Source organism: Caloenas nicobarica, chromosome 14 (assembly GCF_036013445.1).
Source record: "Caloenas nicobarica isolate bCalNic1 chromosome 14, bCalNic1.hap1, whole genome shotgun sequence".
Classification (NCBI taxonomy): Eukaryota; Metazoa; Chordata; class Aves; order Columbiformes; family Columbidae; genus Caloenas; species Caloenas nicobarica.
The window spans coordinates 10,346,687-10,367,655 of record NC_088258.1 but is presented as its reverse complement, the minus strand read 5'-3'; the positions used below and the strand labels follow the sequence as shown (position 1 = coordinate 10,367,655).

Here is a 20,969-nt window from a genome sequence, read left to right as displayed (position 1 = left end):
TTAACCTTTCTTGCCGAACAAATTATTTACTCTCATGGTTGATTCCCCAGGAAAACGTGATAGTAGCATAAAATTTTAAAAGCAAAGGTTTTCCATGAGGAATAATTGTCTAACTTGTCAGTACAGCAGTAGTCCCTACTGTGTTGTCTTGACTTCTCATGCATATCACGGAAAATACGAGGAAAGAGTACACTTTGTAAACGCTTTGAGAGGTCAAAATCCAAGAGTGTGCCTACTCTCAACTATTTTTATACAGATCCAGTGAAAAAAAGAAAACATAAATAATTTTATCTATCATTTGAGCAGTGAGGAAGGGAGTGTGAGACAAATAGGAACGGGGAGAAAAGACCAGCTGAGAGAGAGGTGTCCTTCTTGCCTTCGCTGCGTACCTTTCCTCCCTGTAGGCAGGGAGAACGTGCTTTTCTGAGAACACAGTTACCAGTCAGTCTGGCTAAGAATCCCCAAAATGCTTTATAAATGAGGGAATAAAGTGCCCCTCATGTGGCCCCAGTTCTGGGTGTACATGATGAGCAGGGCAGAAAGCTCTCAGCCCTCTGGACTCAGGTGGGAAGGAATGACTCCAGAAATGCAGGTTTTATTGTTCACCGCTGACAGTGAAAACCCTGGCAGTGCTGAGAACTGTGCTGACCCTGAATGCGTGTGCTTTGTTCTTGCTTTGTACTGTTGTCCCTGATGTTCTTTGTGAGGTGTACTTAGGCTCATCTTTTATTTGATTGAAGGGAAGCTATTTGAATGGCCTCAGAAGAGCAAAGTGAGGATACAGAGCATTCATCTGAGCCTCCTGCAGCTCCTGTTCAGAGTAATAGAACATTTCAATGGGGAGCCATACTTGCTGCAGTGAAAGATCAGCTCCCATCTCTGGACTCTGACACCTCCACAGTAAGCACTGGAACCTGCCTTTCTTTCTCACTGTGTTTTAGAAAAACCTCTCAAAAGCAAGAGAAGGTCACCTTAGCCAGGCATTTCTGAGTAGCTAGTACAGTACCCTTGATGGTCTACTTCTTGTGGCAGTTGTGACACTGTGCATTAATCCACAGCCTTTTGGGTTATCTCTAATTGTCAGCGTAATTGCATCTCCTCTCGCTGTATTCTTTGTAACCTGAAAGTGGGACTGATTTCTCCAGACAAAAAGTATTCCTAGGTTGGGAAGAGGAGGGTAGTGGGCATCTTGCAGAATGAGCCTGCATTTCTTCTTAGTTTGGTCAGTCAAAAATACAGTATGAAAGATGCATACAGCTGATTTAAAATGAAATTATAATGTTTTATGCTTGAGAGTATTATGCTATTCATTCTAATGATATACTCGCCAGACAGTAAGCCTGTTAGTATCTTTTTCTGGGTATGAGGATCACAGGAAAGTAATATTCCTGAAGACATTGTGGTCCACAGGAAAAAGCATTTGGCAGATATTTCAATCCTGCATTCGTCTTTTTTCCCTGTCTGTAATTCTCCACAAACCATGTTGCCTTTTTGAGCTTCAATTCTACCCGCAAAGAAGCATAATGCCTCTAACCTTTTAATATAAAGCATAGGATTGATAGATATTGTGCAGTATTCTTCACCATTACAGTATTTTTACTTGCTGGGTCTTACTGTCTGGGACAGGCTGCCTCTTGGCTGCTAAAGATCTCTGTTCACAGGAGAGCAACAATCTGGTGGAAATAAAAAAAAGTGCCTGCCTCTCTAGTCCAAGATGCTAGCTCTGGCATTGACTTTTCCAAGGCGATAACATGTCTCAAGACTCAATTATTAGTGGCCTTTTATCCAGATCAGAATATTTTGTTAACTTTCAAACATGTATGCACTTGAAAAAATATTTTTGAACACTTAAAGGATATATTTTATTCTAACTTAGTGTGGCCCTTAATGATACAAAGGGAGTCTTGTGAGCAGTGAAGGAGCCAGAAATGCCTCCATGGGGTATTTATTACTTGTTATTAGTCAATCATCAGCAGCAGTGTAGTCTAGTGCATAAAGTGTTGATGCAGATTGCATGGCTTGTTTTCTGCACCTGGCTCTATCACTAGCATTTTGGACAAATTGTATTGCCTCACTGTTTCTCAGTTCTCCTCTACCTACATTCTGTTTTAGTTACTTAAAACAACCATTGCATTTTAATATGTGTCTATATAGTATAGATTAAGGCCCAACACTCTGAAGTTATTTTTAGGCATTCTTGTTGTATAGTTGTACAGTAAGATTAAGATGGAGAGAAAGCTTTGTACTTCTGTGCCAAATATCATTCTATAACCCTTCAATCACATTGAACATTTTTTACTTATAAATAATCTCCCAGTTCCCTGTTTCTATTACAAGTGGGAAAAATTTCCTGCTGAAGGAACTGAGGCAATCTGTTTGGCACTTACTTGCTACCCTTGATTTGCATTCAAAAGATCTGGTTGTATAATCCCTGTCCTGCTTAACATGAAACAGTAGCCTGCTGAGCCTGCAGTTTCAATGGTGCACCTTTGTCCGAGTGGTTTCCACTTGCGTGAAGATACATTTGTGCATTTGAGATCTGTAACCTCAATGGGCTGTGCTCCTGCATTTAAAAAAGGCACTGACAAATGAGTTTTATGCCCTGAAGTACTTTCATTACCCTCATATGCAATTTATTAAGAGGAAAGAAGTTCTGTTGCAGTTTTCTTCGTGTTAGGAGAAATTAATTGTACCAGACAAATAGAATTCCCCAAAGTGTGAGTTAGTGAAAATGTCCGCTTGCAAAACCAGGGGACAAGCAGGAGTCCTGACTGCTGAGGAGGTGCTTGATCTCATTTTGGTGTCTACGCGTAAGGATTTGTTTCAAATTTATATCTTATGTTCAGAAAAGAGATTTTCAAAACTATGTAATCTCTGTCCAACCAAATACCGATACCACTTTGCATTCTGAGTGAGGAATGTCAGGGCCCTGATTGCAATCATAAGCCTTCATGGCCCTGACCAGCCTCACCTGGGGCTCCCAGCCACATGCCCAGCAGCTCTATTTAAGCTCAGTGCTGAGCCTTCATTTTTTGTCTGAGCTCTGTTGGAGGAGCACTGGTTTTTAGTTACAGTTGTGGTTGGTCTAGACCAGGGCTGCCAAACTGTTTTTCATTAGGGGCCACATCTGCTGCTACTCCTACATTTATACAGTCCTAAAATTACATTCTGCCCTTTGAAGGCAACTGCAATGCAGATGTGGCCTCTGTTGAAAATCAGTTTGGCACCCCTGGTCTAGGCTTTTACCTGTTAATTGACTTTTAGGCTTGATCTCTGACCTGCCTCATCACCACAATATTGCCTTATAACCTTGATTCTTCACTCAACCTGGTAACTAGCTCTGGTCTATTCTGCTTATTCCTCTTAGGTGCTGTGGGACTGGGCTTTGGCTGGTGAGGCCTTTGCCTTTCCAGTTATGTGCTGCTGCTTCCCTTAGGGAGCAGCCCTGCTCTTGTTATTCCATGATGGTGAATGAGGTAATACAAAGAATCACTTGGGAGTTAAGAGAACTTGCCCACTTTGGTCATCACTTTGCTTCAGAGGGATGTTAGTCACCAGCCTTCTTGGTGATTCAATGTTTTATGGAGTTTTTACAATTGTAGCTTGCTCAAATGTTGGGTCACTGTAAGACAGCCTAAATTGCTGAGTGTTGGGCAATCAGACTGTCTAGTGAAGATGCACCTGCAGAAGAAATTCTTGTCTCTGAACTTGAGTCAAGTGGTAACATAGGGTTTGTCACTGCAAAACAGATATTTAGGTGAGCAGTATAGTCTCTCATTTAATTTCTCTTTTTTTGTTGTTTTTGTTTGTTTACAGTCTGATTGTGAGAGTGATGGGGAGCTTTTCATTTTCCAGCGGGAGCAACCAAACTTAATTCCTGACCTGTCGGAAGAACTGATGGAGTTTTCCCTGGAAGACTCAAATGTGCAGGTTGTTGACTGCTGTGCACAGGCTGAGCTGCTGTAACCCCACTCTTCTCGTTGTCTCCAGTGGGGGTAGCTGCTGTTCATTTGAGCTATTTACGTGAATTGTGTGATAGAAGAGCATGGTCCCTAGTACTTTCTCCCACTAAAGACTAGATCTTTCTTTCTGTTTATACAGTGACCTTTTAAAGTTTTCTGGTTTTGAGATTTTTAGACATTTTTTGGCCCATCTCCTTGTAGTTTCTATTGTTGTCCTTTTCTTTTTTTTCTCCTGTGTGCTGACACTGTGCAATGACTCCTAAATTTTTCAGGCTTTAAATAGTTTCAGTTACCATTTTATGTATCTAGAAAATGTCAAATTAGTTAGGTCAGTGAGTCCTAAGTAAGGAGGAGGAGTATGAAGTTTATCCCTTGACCAGCTTTTCTGAGATAAAATGATTATGTTGTGTCTGCAGTGATGAAGACTGGGCACCATCAGAAGCCGGCAGAGAAGCCAGCTGACCCTATTGTTTCATCATGGGAAGGCTAACTTACTGTGCTACTTTTCCATTTGTTTATCTTGCTATAAGAAATACCATATGATGAGTAGATGTAAGGGAAATTAATTTCAAAGATGTTTAATACTTCCTGAAGTTAGACTTTGAAAAGTAAACAGTCTTACTATTTTCCATGGTGGATATGGTGTGTGTTGTTACCAGATGGTGTCTGAGTCGGAGCTGCCATCTGCCAATCACTTTGTTTTCCTTTACTGTCATGTTCTAAAGCTTAGTGAGATGTGACTTTCTGCATGTGTGTATTTTCTCTACCTGTAACAAACCCAGGAAACAGGAAAGCACCCGTGGGAGATCTGGAATGAAGATCTGGAAAGTTTTGGTGTTCAGATAAAAACAGATGGTGCCCAAGTCATTGCAAAAGATGATGTACAAATGATTAAAGATGAGACTCCCAATCTTGCCAGCCATACTGAAGACATTTCAAGCCAAAAGGGAGCTGGTTTTGAAGAGTCTTTTGCAGATTCCACAGATCACGTTGAAGAGAAAGAACTGGACAGGAAGCAGGCCAGGGAAAGAGGAAACTCTTGGCTTAAAACAGCATTGTCTGTGGAAGAGCTGGACAGTCAAAAAGAGAGAAGAAAGCTGATAGAGACAAAAATACTCTCCAAAATAATTCTGGAACCATCACCAGGCTGCCCAGAGCTAGATGTGGAGCCTCCCTCACATGGCATTAGCAACAGTCTAGAAAGATTTTCTAAAGAAGAAACCTCCTCAGATGATAGTCTTCAAGAACTAACTAATTTATCATTGCGGGTAAGTGGCCCAAATAAGTGGTTTTGGGGAGTGCTGCTTGAGGGGTAGAGGGCACAGTCATGTCTTGCAAAATCCTGCTAAAACAAAGAACTGAAATGTCAAATTCTGCACACACCACAGCCACCTTTGTTGCTTTCATAGTTGTCCTGGGTTTGGGTTTTGTTGGGACATGTGCTATACAAGCTACCAACAAACTACCTTTGTCTTGTAGGGCTGTTGTTAAAAACCCATAATGGTAGGAAAAGCCATGGGCCTGCAGTGTGGTTCATGATCTCATTCAGGAAAACCAACCACGACATCTGTGGGAACTCTTCTGGTCCCAGGCAGGCCTTGCATGAAAACAGTGACCTTTTCAGCCTTCCAGCATCTTGCTTTTCCTGTAGCACTGTGGTAATGCTGGTAGTGAGAGGAGAAGGTGGTGTCTGAATGGTTGTGTCTGAGATCTTGAATCTCTTTCGCTTAGTGCAGGTGCTCAGGTCTGTGGGATGACCAGCTCATTTGTGCTTAGCTGCTATCTGGCCCCAGCAAGGAGAGGTTGTTCTCTTCAGTACTATGGTTAATAGATGTCTGCTTCCTGTATTGATTTTTAAGGTCATTAGGACTTAATCAGCATAGAACATGAGCCTGATATTTCTCTTCAAAGCCATCTATAGAATGAGAGTACAGATGTTTCCTTTCCACTTTCATCTGCACTCACAAAAATAAACTTTTTTGTGTTAGAGCAGTTCTAGTATAGGCAAACAATGCAGGTGCTTGCCTGTTTGTTTTGTTTTTTTAAAAAAATGGTGCTGCATCATTTAACCATGTGATTATTGGAGATCTTTTTCAAATGATGCTAGGTTTAATTCCCATCTTACCTTGTGTAAGTTCAGTTGCTCTATTAATTCAGGAGACATGATTTTCCTTTCATAATATATTTGATATTGCTGACTTCAATGAACTGAAATCTGATGCTTTTGGAGGATTACGGAGACTAGACTCAGTGTATTCTTACCCATATAGTGAGGGCAAAGCTGTGTCCTTTGTGTGCGTGATGTATGTGTTCTGATTTGAGAGCTGATTGTTGCTTCCCAGCTCAGTGAGGTACCTCAGATTATGTCAAGTAAAGTTGTTAAAACTAATATACAGTTTCCTCTTGATTCTAATCACACTAATTCATTTGAAAATGCTTTTTTTTCCTTAAAGTATATTTAAGTCTCTGTGTTAGAATGGAATTGTGCAAATGTTAATTTATTTTTCTTCTGGACCCTGTATAGTACCTTTCAGTAATGCTGTTCCTGTTCAGGATTAGGAGGGTAAAGGTTCCCGTCTACAGCAGGTTAGATGGTAGTTTGATCTTTTTATTATAATGGTTTGTATTTAAGCACAGTTATTGAACAAGGAGCTTAGTACCAACTGCATCATAATTAAAGCAAATGCATATGTTGTCTTTTCCTTCAGGCTGGTTGATAAAACAGCACCTGTACTGACCTGTGACATGAGTCTCATTGTAGTAAGCTCAGTTGTCTGTCATTCTTCACTCTTCCAGACCAATGCATCTCAATGACATTGTTGAACTGGTATCAGGTTTGTGTTGGTGTGAGAGAGTTCTGCTTGTGGCTCTCGTTGGGCTTTTACCTTTCATCAGCTGCAGCATGTAATCTTAGAACAGATGTAGTTGTGGTTCAGGTATGTGTGAAGATCTATTGCTCTGGAAAGAATGAGCATCTTGTCTTAAAAGGGAGAGGCAGACAACAAGTTTTTACCTAAGTGAAACTGTGTTTTGGAGGCTGCTTCTGCTTTTCTAAAGCCCTCGAGTGGTCATATGAAATGCGTATTGTAGTTGTGACATAATTGTCATAATTGACAGCTGCCTTCCTTTAAAAAAAAAAAAGAGTATATTTAAGTGCTGATGATGGTATTTTAGGTGGATGTGGATTTTTTAAAAATTAACTTTTGTTTCAAACAATATTCAAAGAGGAAAACAATCAGTGTGTTAAATGCGTGTGAACTTCTGTCATCGCAGACTGGTTCTCATGCTGAAGTTAGCAGTGTAAGCGTACCCTCAGCCAGTGCACACGTGATTCATAGCAATTAAATGGATGATCCTATCTTCAGTGTGGGATACACAGTGGTGAGATTGCAGCTGATGCTGACACTACCTAGAGGAATGGGAATTTGCCCTGGCTGGAAGATGGAGGGGAAGGAAGAGGCTGCAGGCCTCACTTCTAAGAACTGGAAAGCCAAAAGTCTCTCATGTTAGTGGCAGTGAGAAGTTCTCAGCATTATTCAGGATCAGAATATGTATGCTTGGTCTTGTATCAAGTCATCTTTTCATCTGTTTTACTATCTCTGGTGGTTTTCTGTAGCCTATATCAAAAGGGTTCATGATTGTTTGAGAAGAAGCCTCAGCAGAACTGGATGAAGTAGCTGAAAAGAGGCACTGTCCAAAGAGATGCAGTAAATGTATTCCTTTTGTTACAGCACTTCCTTGGGGAACTGCTTAAAACAAGCTGACAGTGTAGTTAGGGGCATCATCTTTTGGAGACAGTGAAAGGGTGAGGAAAGGTACTTGGAGGGATGGACAGAGAGAAGTAAAATGTGGGGATCTGGTACTGTTAGTGGGTTTGAGAGATCAAGGAGGGTACTTGCTGTTGGAAAGAGACTTCACCATGTGAATGCATGTGGAAGACTGAGCCATGTGAAGGATGTAACAAGAGTTATAGCCCAGCCTATAGCACAAATGGTCAGGTGGATATTGAGGGTGGAATTATGGTTCTCCTATTAAGGAGCTGTCAGTTCAGTTTATTCTAGAAACATCTTCTAGACTTTGCAGTTTCAAGTGTGGAAGGAGAAGGTACTCTACCTTTGTTTATATTTGAATGAACATTGGTTAATCCTTCACTGATAGCTGGAACACAAGAGGTTCCACTTAAATTTGAGAAGAAACTTCTTCTCAGTTAGGGTGACAGAACACTGGAACAGGCTGCTCAGGGAGGTTGTGGATTCTCCTTCTCTGGAGACATTCAAAACCCGCCTGGACGCCTTCCTGTGTAACCTCACCTAGGTGTTCCTGCTCTGGCAGGGGGATTGGACTAGATGATCTTTCGAGGTCCCTTCCAATCCCTAACATTCTGTGATTCTGTGATTTCTCTTAGTAATTATACTGTACTTGCCCATGCTAGATGTGCAGAGCCTTCGCAGTGATGTGAGGCAAACTGTGTTCAGACAGTAAATATCCTTTGATTAGTCATGCCAATTGTTGAGGCTCATGCTGAAGCAACCGTGTCTGAAATGACACACTGGTTCATCTACTGACAAGTGACAGTGCTGGAGATAAGTAAGGTGAACTTCAATGCCATTTGCATGTTTATACGTGGTGGAAAAATCTGATGGAGTTTCTTTGAAGAATATGAGTCAAAGGAACTCTTATTTTGTAGCAGTTTTTTGAGAGTGAATTTTCCATCACATTTTGGCTGTCTTCTTTCAGAATATTGAGAAATGGGATCTAGACAAGATTCTTGAGGAGCTGGAGCAGCGGAAAGATAACACTCATGCAGAAGTTGCTTTCTCCCCACCAGAACATGGTAACACTACTAAATTAATACCAGCTTTGCTGAAAATGTATAAATATAAATAAAATTCAGGTTTCTGTGTTTAAGTCATTCCCTGCAGCATCATCTTGAATGTTGAAACTGTGGTGGGTTTTGTAATGCCTCCGTAAAACATATTTTTAATTAATTAGCTTCCCTCAAGATTTCATCTTGCTTCTGTAGCTTGAAACCAGTGCCTTTTGACCTGTCATGGCCTAAGCGTGAATTGAACAAGAAGGATGAAGGTTTGAAGTGAGCTAGAGCCAGATGCCAGTGGTATCTTTATCCTTCCTCCTCTGACAGGCTGTAGAGAGAGGGACAATGTGAAAGTGGGGAAGGTGTATATTGGATGATCCCATGGCAGAAGACCACAACTGGTGATTTGTTTGTTTGTTTTTTGTTGTGGTTTTTTTGTTGCTCTTCCATAGACACCTTCAGGATTAGGTCTGAAAATCAGCTCATGAAAAAGCTAGAAGAGCTGTGTGCCAGGCAGTCCAGGACTGTGTCTCCACTCTGCAGGTGGCCATCATCCAAACTGTCCTCCTTTCAAGAACAGCAGGAGAATAAGAAGTAGGTCCTTTTCTGTCATATACACTAGGTAATTATGATTGGCAGTGGGGATACCTGGAAACTTGTGTTCTATAAGTGCTTTTCTCTTTAGCCTCTGCAGAAAGCTAGTATCGTAGTTGCAACATGCTACAGGGATGTTAAAGGGGAAAACTAAGACTTATTCATGTACATTTGATGATAAACAAGTGTCCTGCCACCTTAACATTGTCCATCAACCACCGCTTTTGCCTAGACCTTACAAGACACTTGGGACAAATCGGAAAAGCAGGAAAACAATGCTAAGCAAATTATCATGGCCGTGCTTCTTGTCATATGGTGTACCAGTTTCTCTTACCAGAACCTCAATTTAACTAAAGTATACAGGATTATTTTTGTAGGTATCGGTGGAGATGTCAGTGAATCTTAGAGGGTTCTGTGTGAAGAAAGTGGATTTCCAGACTGTTCAGAGAGAATAACATCAATAGTGGTAGCTCAGAGGAACCAATAGTGAAACAAGCCAGTCAAGGAGAAGGTGCAATGAGGATACTTTTCCAGAACAGGGAGTGCCATGAAGATTTGCACTTTGTTATGATCCGAAGGATAAAATAGAATTGCCGAAGGAGGTAGAGAGGAAAAAGGGACCTGTTTTTACTGATTTACACTGGGCTTTTAAAATCTGTAAGCTCTTTGGTACCATAGCTGCCTGCCTGTGTTCTATAGAATTATTTTCTATAGAATTATTTGACGTTTCCACTTTATAGGAGACATCCCTCATCATGCTGCCTGTGATCTGTATTCCTTGGGGGAAACTGAATCTTTGCGTTCAGCTTTCTAAGGTGGTGGATAGTCAGCAAAAGAGGAGTTTGAATCTGTACAGTAGCCAAGCACAAAGCTCTTTTCACAGTCCAATTTTGATCATAATCCACACCCTGCAGGACTTCTTGTCTGGATAAGGCAGAGGACATGCTTAAACAGTGTTTTCTTTACTTAGGGATATGGCCTTCCTATCAGCTTCACAAAGTTCTCGAAGGATGGACATGAGATTAGAGTACCCGCCAGAGCCTGTAACTGTGTACATGGATTTAAGAGATGCTAAACCACAGAAGTCGGTAACATCGCCTGATGAGAAACTAAGGTAAATTCTGGGTTTATTGTTGGTGAGAAGTAACAAAAACTAGGAAACTGAAACCTCCTCTCTACATTTCATACTTGTGAAATGTAACTTTAAAAGTGTTTTCTTCCGCATCTCTGTGACCTTAATAGGAAGGCATGGCCACTATCTGACCACAGACATAGTCTCAGGAGAGAATAACTTGCCTCAGAACACATGAATGTGTGGGATGCAGGCAGCACAGAAAGGACATGCAAATCATCCAGGGAAAAAACATTTAGAAGGTTTCCATCCATAAAAGAGTGGGCAGTGACTGCAAAGGTGTGCTTACAGCTGTCTGAGTTGGGCCAGCATTCTGACAGCTGTGTGTACAAAATGGACATCCTTCACTCCAATCCTGGCAAGAAACTGTAAGTGCTGATTTCTGCCTCCTGTGTGATAAGAGGGGCTTATATAGTCAGTTATGAGAAGCCAAATTCTTCCCAGTCTGCAACAGATTCTGGCAAATATCTTTCCCCTGAGAGCTAATGGTGTCTGAGGTAGCTGTTTGCTGCCTTCTCAGGATGTATGTTTGCTGCAGCAAGGGGCTGAAGAAAACAGTCACCAGAAGAAACCTTGTAGTTAATAAGTCACTAATAGTAGTTGCTAAACAGCTAACACATTTTGATATAGTTGCTTGATTTTTTTTTTTTTTTTTTTTTAAATTATTACTAGAGTAATAGTGTGAAGAACTATCCATAATACCTGGAGACCTTCCTTCAAAGTATCTCTCTCTTTTTCATAATGGTTCTAAATTTGCATCCTAGCAATGATGAAAAGCCAACACTCAGCTGGAACAGAGTTAACTAATGTAGTCTAATTTGTTTCATAGTGCAAGTGACAGCTCCAGTGAAGAGGAAGAAACTATGACAGTTAAGGACGAAGCAGAAAGGAGAATGTAAGATTTTTACCAGGATCCTAGTTTAAATGATACAATGTTCATTTTCTCTGAAAATAAAATAATTGCACTAACAGTGATTAGAGTGAGAGCCTGCCTACTGAAATATCACCATTCCTGGTCTTTGCAGGAAAAAAAAAAACAAAACAAAAACAAACCAACAAAACCCCCCACAACTCCCCCCAAAACAGTAATGAAAGTGCTTCGATCTGGCCCCAGGAGATAACTCTTTTCTGTTGCATGGTAAAGATACTAAAACTAGAAAACAGTTGTTGATCCTTGAGGCAGTATAGCACCTTACTCCTGTACAGCTGCGTGGAAACGGCTCAAAAGACAAATAGAGCAGACCTGGGTGGCTGCAAAACCTGACTCTTTCTCCAGACATGTTTGAGTGACATGAGAACTGGTTTTTTTTTTTTAAAGACTCAGAAACAAACTTTGAAAATTTTGTAGGGAGTTGACTCAGATAAACCTTTATTTTTAGAAATAATAAAATAGGCTAGAATAGATGTTGATTGAAAGAGAATATTGAATACATTGTGTGGGCAGGAATGCTCTCAATTCTCCTTAATTGCGGGGGAGAGAAAGAGGGGAAAGGGGAGGGAGTGTGATGGATGGAATCCTAACCTGTAAATTCTTCAATATGCCCAGATGCAAGTCTTTTTCTGTTGCTAAACTCTGGGCTTGATCCATACCCATAGGTTGTTAGACACTTGTTTAATGTGAAGCAGATATGTCAAGCTTTAAACACCTTAGTGCATTTATGCATTTAGAAGTCTGAAGCGTGCAAGTTCACATTATAGCAGTGCAGAGGACAAGCAGAACATTTGTATTGTTGTGCCAGCCAATTACTCGGTTTTCAGTTGTTTGAAAGAATAAATGATTCAGCAAGGAACAGAGCCTAAACATTCAATGTAATTTAGAACATCTAATCCCAAACCAGCATAAAGTAGGGGCAAGATGATGCTTGGGGAACTCTAGCACTGATGCAAGTATGGAAATTGCATCAGTGTAAATCTGGAGTGATGGGGGGCAGAGCTTAGCTGTTTAGATTTTGATTCATTTTAATGTTGCTAAAGAACATATACACAAATGAAATGCCTGGCAAATGTCATTCAGTTCTGCTTTTAAGTAAGGAAGTCTCATGGTCTTAGGGCATGATTGTGGTCTTGTTCACGAGGGGTCAATGCCAGTTTTACTCTTATCTGAGTGGGATTATTAATAGGGTTACATATTCTGTAGTACAATATACCTACACATTAGGGCCTTTGAGCATTAGTTGTCTTGATCTCCAGGCACTCAGCCTAGAAAATACACTTCTGGTTTGTCTGTGGTGTAGCCAGTGCCGTCTCTAGCACTCTAGCAGAATGCTGCCCTCCCATACATGGCTCCCCTGAAATTACCACTACTTAGTCCTTAGTAGTGCAGCCATCAATGTGAAATGTTGATTTGATGGTTCTGGATGTGATGGCAGGTTTAGTTTAGGTAAATACAGCAGTACAATGTGTACTCATACGCACCTCCTAGCCGCATCATTAATACCCAACTAAATCTGTTAGTCTAAGTACTGCCATAAAAATAATGTATATTATTTGCTCATAACCACCAGCTACAAATTGATGGTAGTCTTCCTGTAGCAGGTAACTCTGGAGACTCATCATTGAAGAGAACAGCAAGACAAAATAACCATATCTGCCCATTTTGTCATGATAGGACACTTCACAACAGAGTACTATCACAGTATTGTGGTTGCTGACAGTTTAGCATTAACCTGGAGGAGACATGGGTGAAATTAAGCCAAACACTCAATTCTAAAAATTATTAGAAGAACTTTTCTTCTGTGTGTATTTGAATCCCAACCCCTGTATCCGAAGGAGACAAAAATCTGTAACCTCTAATTTCTATGCCAACATTACATTTGTTCAGGGCTCTTCTGGCAGATGTGTGTTGTGCCTGAAATGCAGAAGAGATAAGTTGCCAGTAAGATCAGTCTCATGTTCTGTCACTGCAGTATTTTGTGTTGCCTGTGTGCTGGTGCTGCCATTACCAATAGCTATTATTTGTGTAGATGCCCAGTCCTTGTTTTGAGCTGTCACTCGTATGAGACGTTCCTCAGAATTTGAATTTATTCATATAACGCTCTATCTCAATTAAATCTGTGGGGTTTAGTTTTTGTTTGTTTTGGTTTGTTTGTTTGTTTTTCAGGAGGAATTGCTCAGGGAAAAGCCTGCTACTGCAACAACTCCGTGCAACCCAAAAAGAAGCCTCAGAGCTTCTCCATGAAACATCTACCTTTACTGAAAAACTCGAAGGCATAAAACAGCATCCAGAAAGACTGGAAGATACAGGTTCCTCTAAAATAAATCAAACTCAATACTTTAAAGTGAGGCAAGAGACAAATAAGGTGATTCCCAGGAAAATGATGAGATTGAAACCAGAGGAAAAAAATACTCCTTTGTCAAGCTGTGGAGGCAATGGAGCTGACACAGAAAAAGAAAACAGAAAGGAAGTTGAGGAGGTTCAACATCCAGGAAATGCTCCAGAGTCTCTTCTAACTGCCACTGAATTGCCAAGGTATCACATGGAGGGCAGGGGGGAAGGAAAAAAGGGATCGATTGAGGAAATAGCAGAGTTATTTGTGTCTACCTCCTCGGGCTTAGTTTAATGTACTATGTTCTGCATAAGGTCTAATTTTAAAGGGAAATCAGGCAGTTGCCTTATGCACCTGCCCAGCTATTTGGGAGAGCTCCATTATGCAGACTTTTCAAAGGTTATATTTTGCCTGCTATTTTCAGAGTGAAATTTAACATTTTGACTGTGACATATGAGCTCTTGAAAGAAATAGAATCTGCTTGCTCTAGAGACTATTACTTTTTCAGTGTTAAACAGTTGCCTACCCTGCCACTTAAACACTTCAGCTGCTGTGTACGTGGTTTAAAAGGCAGATGGTTGCAAGTTTGGTTTTTTTTTTTTTCCCTCTATGGGACTCCTGACATTAAAGCTCATTGCTTCCATCAGTTCCATAAAACTCCATTTCATCTACCTGTTAGCCTGCAATGTGTGGCAGACCATGGCTTGGCAAGGATCTGGGTTATTTATTGTTGGTCAAAATAATTTTAATGAGTTTCAGTTTTCTTTTTTGCTATTCTATTGTTGCGGCACCTGGGGCTTGAAGAGTTCAGAGTAAATTGAACTAAATATTTGCTGTGGAAGAGGCAGATTAAATCTTTCTGCAGACATCAAAGTACAGAAAGATGGAAGGCCTTGGCTTGGGGCAGAATTGTCACTGTATTATAGCAGATAGGAAAGGGAAAGGAGTTAGACTCAGAATTTTGGTGTGGACATGGCAATGAAACATCACAAGCATGCTACTGCTTAATGGAGTTCTGGTCTCCAAGTAGATTGCTACCACTTATCAGAGGTTTGAGGTCTGCTTTTCCTTGTGTTTTGTGGTGGTTTTTTAAGAGGTGATTTGATCCAATGACAACTTCTTGTGTCCCCCCACGAACACCATAAGCACCTTCTAAATCTATTTTAGCTTTTCACGTCATGATTCACTGTCAAGTGTGTGGTATAAATAACAGCAAAAAGAAATGCAAACAGATGAACAAGGTTGCTTTTTCTCCCAAGTGAAAAGCTTAAGCAAAGCAGAATCTGTATCTTTTTCAGGACAGAAGAAAGTAAAAGAGAGAAATCTCAAAAGGAAGAGCAGATAAAAGAGAGATGCAGGAGACACAGATTCCAGGAGCAGCTGGAGAGATTGCAACCTCAGCAGTCAGTTACTGGAAAGCAGCCCATGGCAGAGAAAACCCCTGTTTTGTTCCACATGGTTAGTAGTTCAATGTAGGACTGTCCCTTCCAGAATGGCTTCCTGACCAAATATGAGTGTGTTCTAGAAGCAAAAAGTAATTTTCATTGCATTGTTTAAAATTGTTATGGAGCACCATTATCTGATGAGATGAGCAGTCCCACAGCTCTTGTCTCATGCTAATATAATAATAATTTTCTCACCTTTCCTGTGTGGGGAGTATTCCCCTTACAGCTGCCCACCAGGCTTGACATGTCAGGGTATGACAGGAGTCCTGGCTTGCTGAAGTCAGTGGGTTCAGTGTCATCTGTTTCACGGGAGCAAGACTCTCTCACGTGATTTTTCGTAACTTTTTCTAAAAAGTGAAATATTTTGACTATCATGCTGCTAAAGCAAAGCTTATGTTGAGTCCTTTCTGATCGTCTGTCCCTAGCAGCTTTATATTTCAAGTTTGTGGTTAGGTTTTGAAGATTGTGGTTTTAGTAATAGGTTTTGCTTTTGGCTGATGTCCTGATTAGGAGACTATGAAATTATCCTAATTTTTTCCAGAGCCCAAAATATGGCTCAGAGGACAGGGCTGGCTTTCCTCCTGAAGAGATTTGTGTATGTAGTCCTAATTCATCCTTGTACTGATTTCACTGAAAACAGGGTCAGCTGAGAAGGTAAGGAGAGATGAGAAATTCCAGAATTTGTCCACAGATGCACCATCATGATTTGTTTGGGCTAATTACAGTAAGAAAGCTCTTCTGTCAGTACAAAAATTGAAAGACCTTATAGCCTTAACCTGGGGGCTGGACTGCTTTGTTTTGTAAGCAATTGACTGGTATATTTCTGCAGATTGAAAGATTTTTTTAATATTGGATTAATAACTGGTGAGAAGTACAGGGCTAACAAACTGACAGCTGAATTTCCCTCTGTCAGCCTGCCCTGGCAAGGACAGCGCACTTCACAGAGCTCTCTTTTGAAGGTTGTAAAGGTTGTGAATCTAGTCTTCAGACTTGCTACTTTCTCAGTGTGGGAGGTGCCACCAAATTCCAGTTAGCCCTTATTAAGATGCAGGCACACGCTCAGAAATATACTTAAGCCTTGCTAACTCATTCCCGACAATGCACCAAGTGATTGCTGGATTGTTCTGTACCTTGGTAACTTCCCATATTTGCTGCACTGAAGCCAGTAAAATGAAGATAACGGCTTGGTAATATGGTTCCTCTCAAGTATGGCTCAGGGTGTATCTACACCGTAGTCTTGCTGTAGCTGAATTGCAGTGTAAAGATGCTTGTAGTAGCTTTAATGGTATTTCTGCCAGTTAGCCTTAGCAGCATGGACATTGGCACAAGCTAACCAGCCCAGGATCTATTCACTTCTGATGCCTGTAAGAACAGCTACCTGGTACCTAAACTGACAGCCCGCTCAAGGGAAACCTGCCTGAACTTCTGAGGCACACTCAGAGTGTGGTAGAAACAAAATCAGCACAACCCATAATAACTGTCCTGTGAGCAACTTTGCTCTTAGTTCTTCTTCAGAAATACTCATTATTAAAATACTCATTATTAAGAATGAAAACTGTATCAGTATCTATCAAATACAACAGTCATTTATAAAATTGCTTGAAATTAATCTTGACAGCAAAATGTGTTTTTTTGTATGAGAACAAGTTTTTTTCTTTTTTGCTGCACTTACGAAGGCAGAAAAGCTTGTATGTTTTGACATTTAAAACTAAAGAAGCTGTAATTTGGCAACTGTCTCAGTGAAAATATCTAATATCTATATATAAACATGTATATTCAAAGAACAAGCCACAGTGTTTGACAGAGTAGCACATCTTCAAATTTGTTTTTGAGTCCTTTGTTTGGCGATGATAGATGTTCAGATCTGGAACACTTGTCATAGTTTCCAGAATTCCTCTGACCATTTATAATGTACATAAATAATTGAATTGAATAATAATCAGAGGGAAAGTTTAGAAACACTGTAATTACTGTAACTGAGGTGCTGGGAAAGAAATGCAAAGGAGACGTAAGAAGCTGAATTACAGTTCTTGTCTAAAATTTAAAAGCGGTGAAATTCAGATTTAATGCTGCTATCTTTTTTTCTTAACCTAGTTCAGTCAAACTCTGCGCTCAGCTTCACTCTATGGGAAGCACTAATATAAATGAGAGTCAGGTTTGGGAAGAACACTTTCAAAACAGTGCAGGTAACTTAAGAGATGAACTAAGTTTCAGAGGTACTCCAGCATCTAAAGAAGGGGCTGATATCCAGTGGTCTTTTCAAGACATGCAAGTACCAAGTTTCCCTGGAAATCAGCGGGTTCATTCTAAGCATTCTGCCTGCCAAGTCTGTTTTCTGGATATCTGAATACTTGTGCGATCTGGCCCACCTCTTATTTTCAAAAATGCATGGAAGAACCTGATTTAAAAAAATTCTGCTCCCCTCCACCACCCAAACATTCAGTGACACTTAAGACTGGCATGGGTTGATCTCTTCTGAAAATGGGCCACTTAACCATATTTTTACCTTTTGACTTAATTCAGAACTGATTTAAGCATTTACACTTCTGCTGAAAGCCACTGGAGTGCTGATGCGATCCATGCTGTAAGGTCAGGCTGAATTAATAGTTTAGAGTAACATGCATGGGTTTTGTTTCAGTATTTGAGCAGAGTTAAGTGTTATTGACAAGGGAGACAGAAGGAATGCTGTGCAGTATGTAAAACAGTTAAATGGAGAATGTAAACTGAAATGAGTTTGATCTGTCATTTCACTCATTTTGTCTATAATGACAGAGTAACTTAGTACTAACGTTCATTTCTGTATTACATTCCCATTAGATGCGATCCAGATAATAGTTGTTAGTTTTGCCAGGCTTGTATCTGAGTTTGATGCCAGGGAGCAGCACAGAAAGGTTACTCTGTAAGGGAAGATAAGCCAGGAGCTACAGGTGACAGCAAGGCAGGCAGCGGCAGAGGTCCTACTAACAAGAAGTGCGGTCCTGTGGTATCCAAACAAGAAAAGTGGAGCGGGTCAAGTGAAGGTAACCAGTTGGCAAGTCCAGTAATGGGGTAGGTCCAAGATCAAGGCCAGAAAGTCAAGTTGGGGTCCTGTTTGGGTCCCGTGACAGTACACAGGGTCAGCCAGCAGCCCAGGGAGTCTGCAGGGGTGGAGCAGGTCTGAGATCTAGTCACAAAGTCAAATTGCTTAGTTTAAGGACAGGGTTCAGATGAGTGAGATGAGGCCAGGCAGAGATGTAGCTGCAGTGGAGCTCAGTTGAGGACCATGGCCAAGTGTCTCATCTTAAAAACAGCTCCCAAGCAAAAGGGGATGGAGCCAGCAGAGGCTTCATACTGTTCTTTCCACAGCAATCTCATGCGAAGTTACGTGCCTGAGCTTGCGTCAGAACTGGCCTTCGAAGCAGGCAGCTGAACCGCTGCAGGGAGTGGTGCTCATGACCCTGATCCTTTACATCCAGCTATGGAATTAATTTAACAGACAGCAAATAGCATTTAGCTTTTATTAAGCTCTTTTATTGCTAGGGCAAAATAGGTGTTTTCCATAGGGCTTCAGCCTGCTTCTTTACCTTTATTGTTTTATTGTGATATGGCAGAATGAGATAATGCAGTTTGAAAGCTATTAGGAAACACCTTGTTACCAGTACCTTAAAAACACTGTTTTATCTACCTTTTACAGCCAAACTGTTCAGAAAATGAATGTGGTGACTCATACTGAGGCATCTAATTTTTCTTGGCTACACAATGACTTTGGCTAACCTTGTGTTAGTTATTATATTACCATGATCATCATCTTATTGCAACTTAGCCTTACAGCTAGCTTACAAAACAAAAACATTCAGGCATAGAACCGAGTCATTCTAGCTTAACAAATCTATTATGCAGATACTTGCTTTTCTATCTTGAAAACATAGACTCTATGACCTTTCTGTCAAAATTGGTACATTTTTTTATATTAATATGCTGTTGACTCAGCTTACTGATGTCAGGTAAAATTCTCAACCAAAAGACTTTCTGCTTGCATTCCCACAAAGCTAAAATTAACAATATGCTATGGTCGAAAGGTTTCTTGCCCTTTGACGGCCTTATTTTCATTTTGATCTGATATCATTTCTACAGGAAAATCCCTGACACAACTCCTGGATTGTACTTACCGTCAAGAATAGTGCTGAAGCATTGTATGTTCAGTTACTATGACAGTTACCCTGGATTTAGAGAGTATGACTGAAAGTCAAGATTGACTTCCAAAACTTGGAGAGATATTTTTAGTTCAGTTACTGGTCCCATATGTTTGTTTGATGTAGTAGGTGCCTTGATCTGCACAGTTGTCAGTGAAATGCTTTTGATTCTTTTACCTGTCTTACTAAAGTAGGTGTCTGTAATTTCTATTACAATTGTATGGGTGTCTTGATCTTTTTCAGGCAGCAGTGCTTGCATCGACATTGGAAAGTGCATTTTTCTTACATCTTACCAAGCATAGGGGGTTGCTCAAGGACATTGTGAGTCCCAGGATCCCAGCGTAACAGTTTACCAGCTGGACAATATGATGTGAGCATCTCACCAGCTCCATTGCAGAGCAACTTACATGAATGCACTTAGGTGGTGTCCTAAGCAGTATTTAAAAATTATCCATTTTTATTGCCGTGTTGAAAATACAGAAAGGAAAAGAACTGTAAGAAAATGAAATTTGTCTCAGTAGAAAGAATGTACACCAGTTATGAAAGGAATAGCTTTTGTTCTGCACAGAATATGCCAGTGTATCTCCAACAAAGTGGTGCCTTATACAGATTTGGAGAAGTTGAGGAAAACCATTTAATTTTATTTCAATTATAATCTTGTGACACAGTAACAGATTTTTTTTTATGTATCTGTATTACTCTAAAACTGATCTCACATGTAATAAATCACTCTGACCAAATGTTTTCATTCACACTGAACCCAAACAACTGCTATGTTTGCATCTCTGTGAATGTAACTGAATCCATTATTTAGCCCTTACTATTGTTTTACTATAGCTTAAAAAAACATTAATTGTAAAAATAGCAAAATATTTCCTATGCTAAATCTCTTTCTGGCATCAGAGCTGAATTTGGCTTGTGCTTTAATCTAGGTCTTCTCACTCTGTTGGATGGGCTTGAGGAGGGCTGTGGCCAGCAGTGATGTGCCGAACAGCCAGCAGATGGCCCCTGAATTCCTCCCTTTTTTTACAGGGAGGTATTTAATGAGTTCCTGAAACAAGATTAAAATCTCTTGTACTTAATGAACCTGCTGCCTCAACTCAAGAAAGGCTTAAAAATAAACTAAGGCAATTAGAGATGTAGTTAAATTTAGCATGCAAAAACAGAAGGCCAAGATTCCTGTTTGTACCACCAGCCCAGCACACAGGATTCAGAATAGCATGGAAGTTCCCAAGAAAATGTTTTTCTAGCATAGGTGACTGTTAGCTGGCACAGAGCCTGTAGTTCTGGCCTCCTCTTCAGCTTCCCACTTGGTACTAGTGAAAGCAAATAGAGAGGGATTTGCTGGCACCGTACATTATGCTTAGATTGAGTTTAGCTGGTCTATGGTCTCCTTGGCTGCAGCCGGAGGAGCTGAGGCTGCTCCTGCCTCTGCTGTGGCTCAGGATGGCACAGTTCTACCCTAAGGATTTGCCTTAATAGGCAAAGCAGAGGATCTAGACCTTAAATGTCTAAAAGTCTCTGTTATAAACAACTTCCTTTGCACAGGCAGAGTCTGCTTGCTTGCTGCTCTCTGAGGAAG

General features: G+C 40.5%; 1 protein-coding gene across 1 annotated transcript in view; it reads left to right on the top strand.

The window, feature by feature from the left end:
- The first annotated feature begins 753 nt into the window (after positions 1–753).
- The window catches only part of DNAAF8 (dynein axonemal assembly factor 8), an 88,846-nt gene continuing 68,630 nt past the window's right edge, over positions 754–20,969 (top strand). The window contains exons 1-10 of the mRNA XM_065645053.1: positions 754–900; positions 3,817–3,933; positions 4,757–5,230; positions 8,700–8,796; positions 9,231–9,372; positions 10,343–10,486; positions 11,334–11,399; positions 13,037–13,039; positions 13,605–13,973; positions 15,069–15,228. Coding sequence (XP_065501125.1) covers positions 754–900; positions 3,817–3,933; positions 4,757–5,230; positions 8,700–8,796; positions 9,231–9,372; positions 10,343–10,486; positions 11,334–11,399; positions 13,037–13,039; positions 13,605–13,973; positions 15,069–15,228 — 1,719 coding nt within the window. The remainder of the gene's footprint in view (positions 901–3,816; positions 3,934–4,756; positions 5,231–8,699; positions 8,797–9,230; positions 9,373–10,342; positions 10,487–11,333; positions 11,400–13,036; positions 13,040–13,604; positions 13,974–15,068; positions 15,229–20,969) is intronic.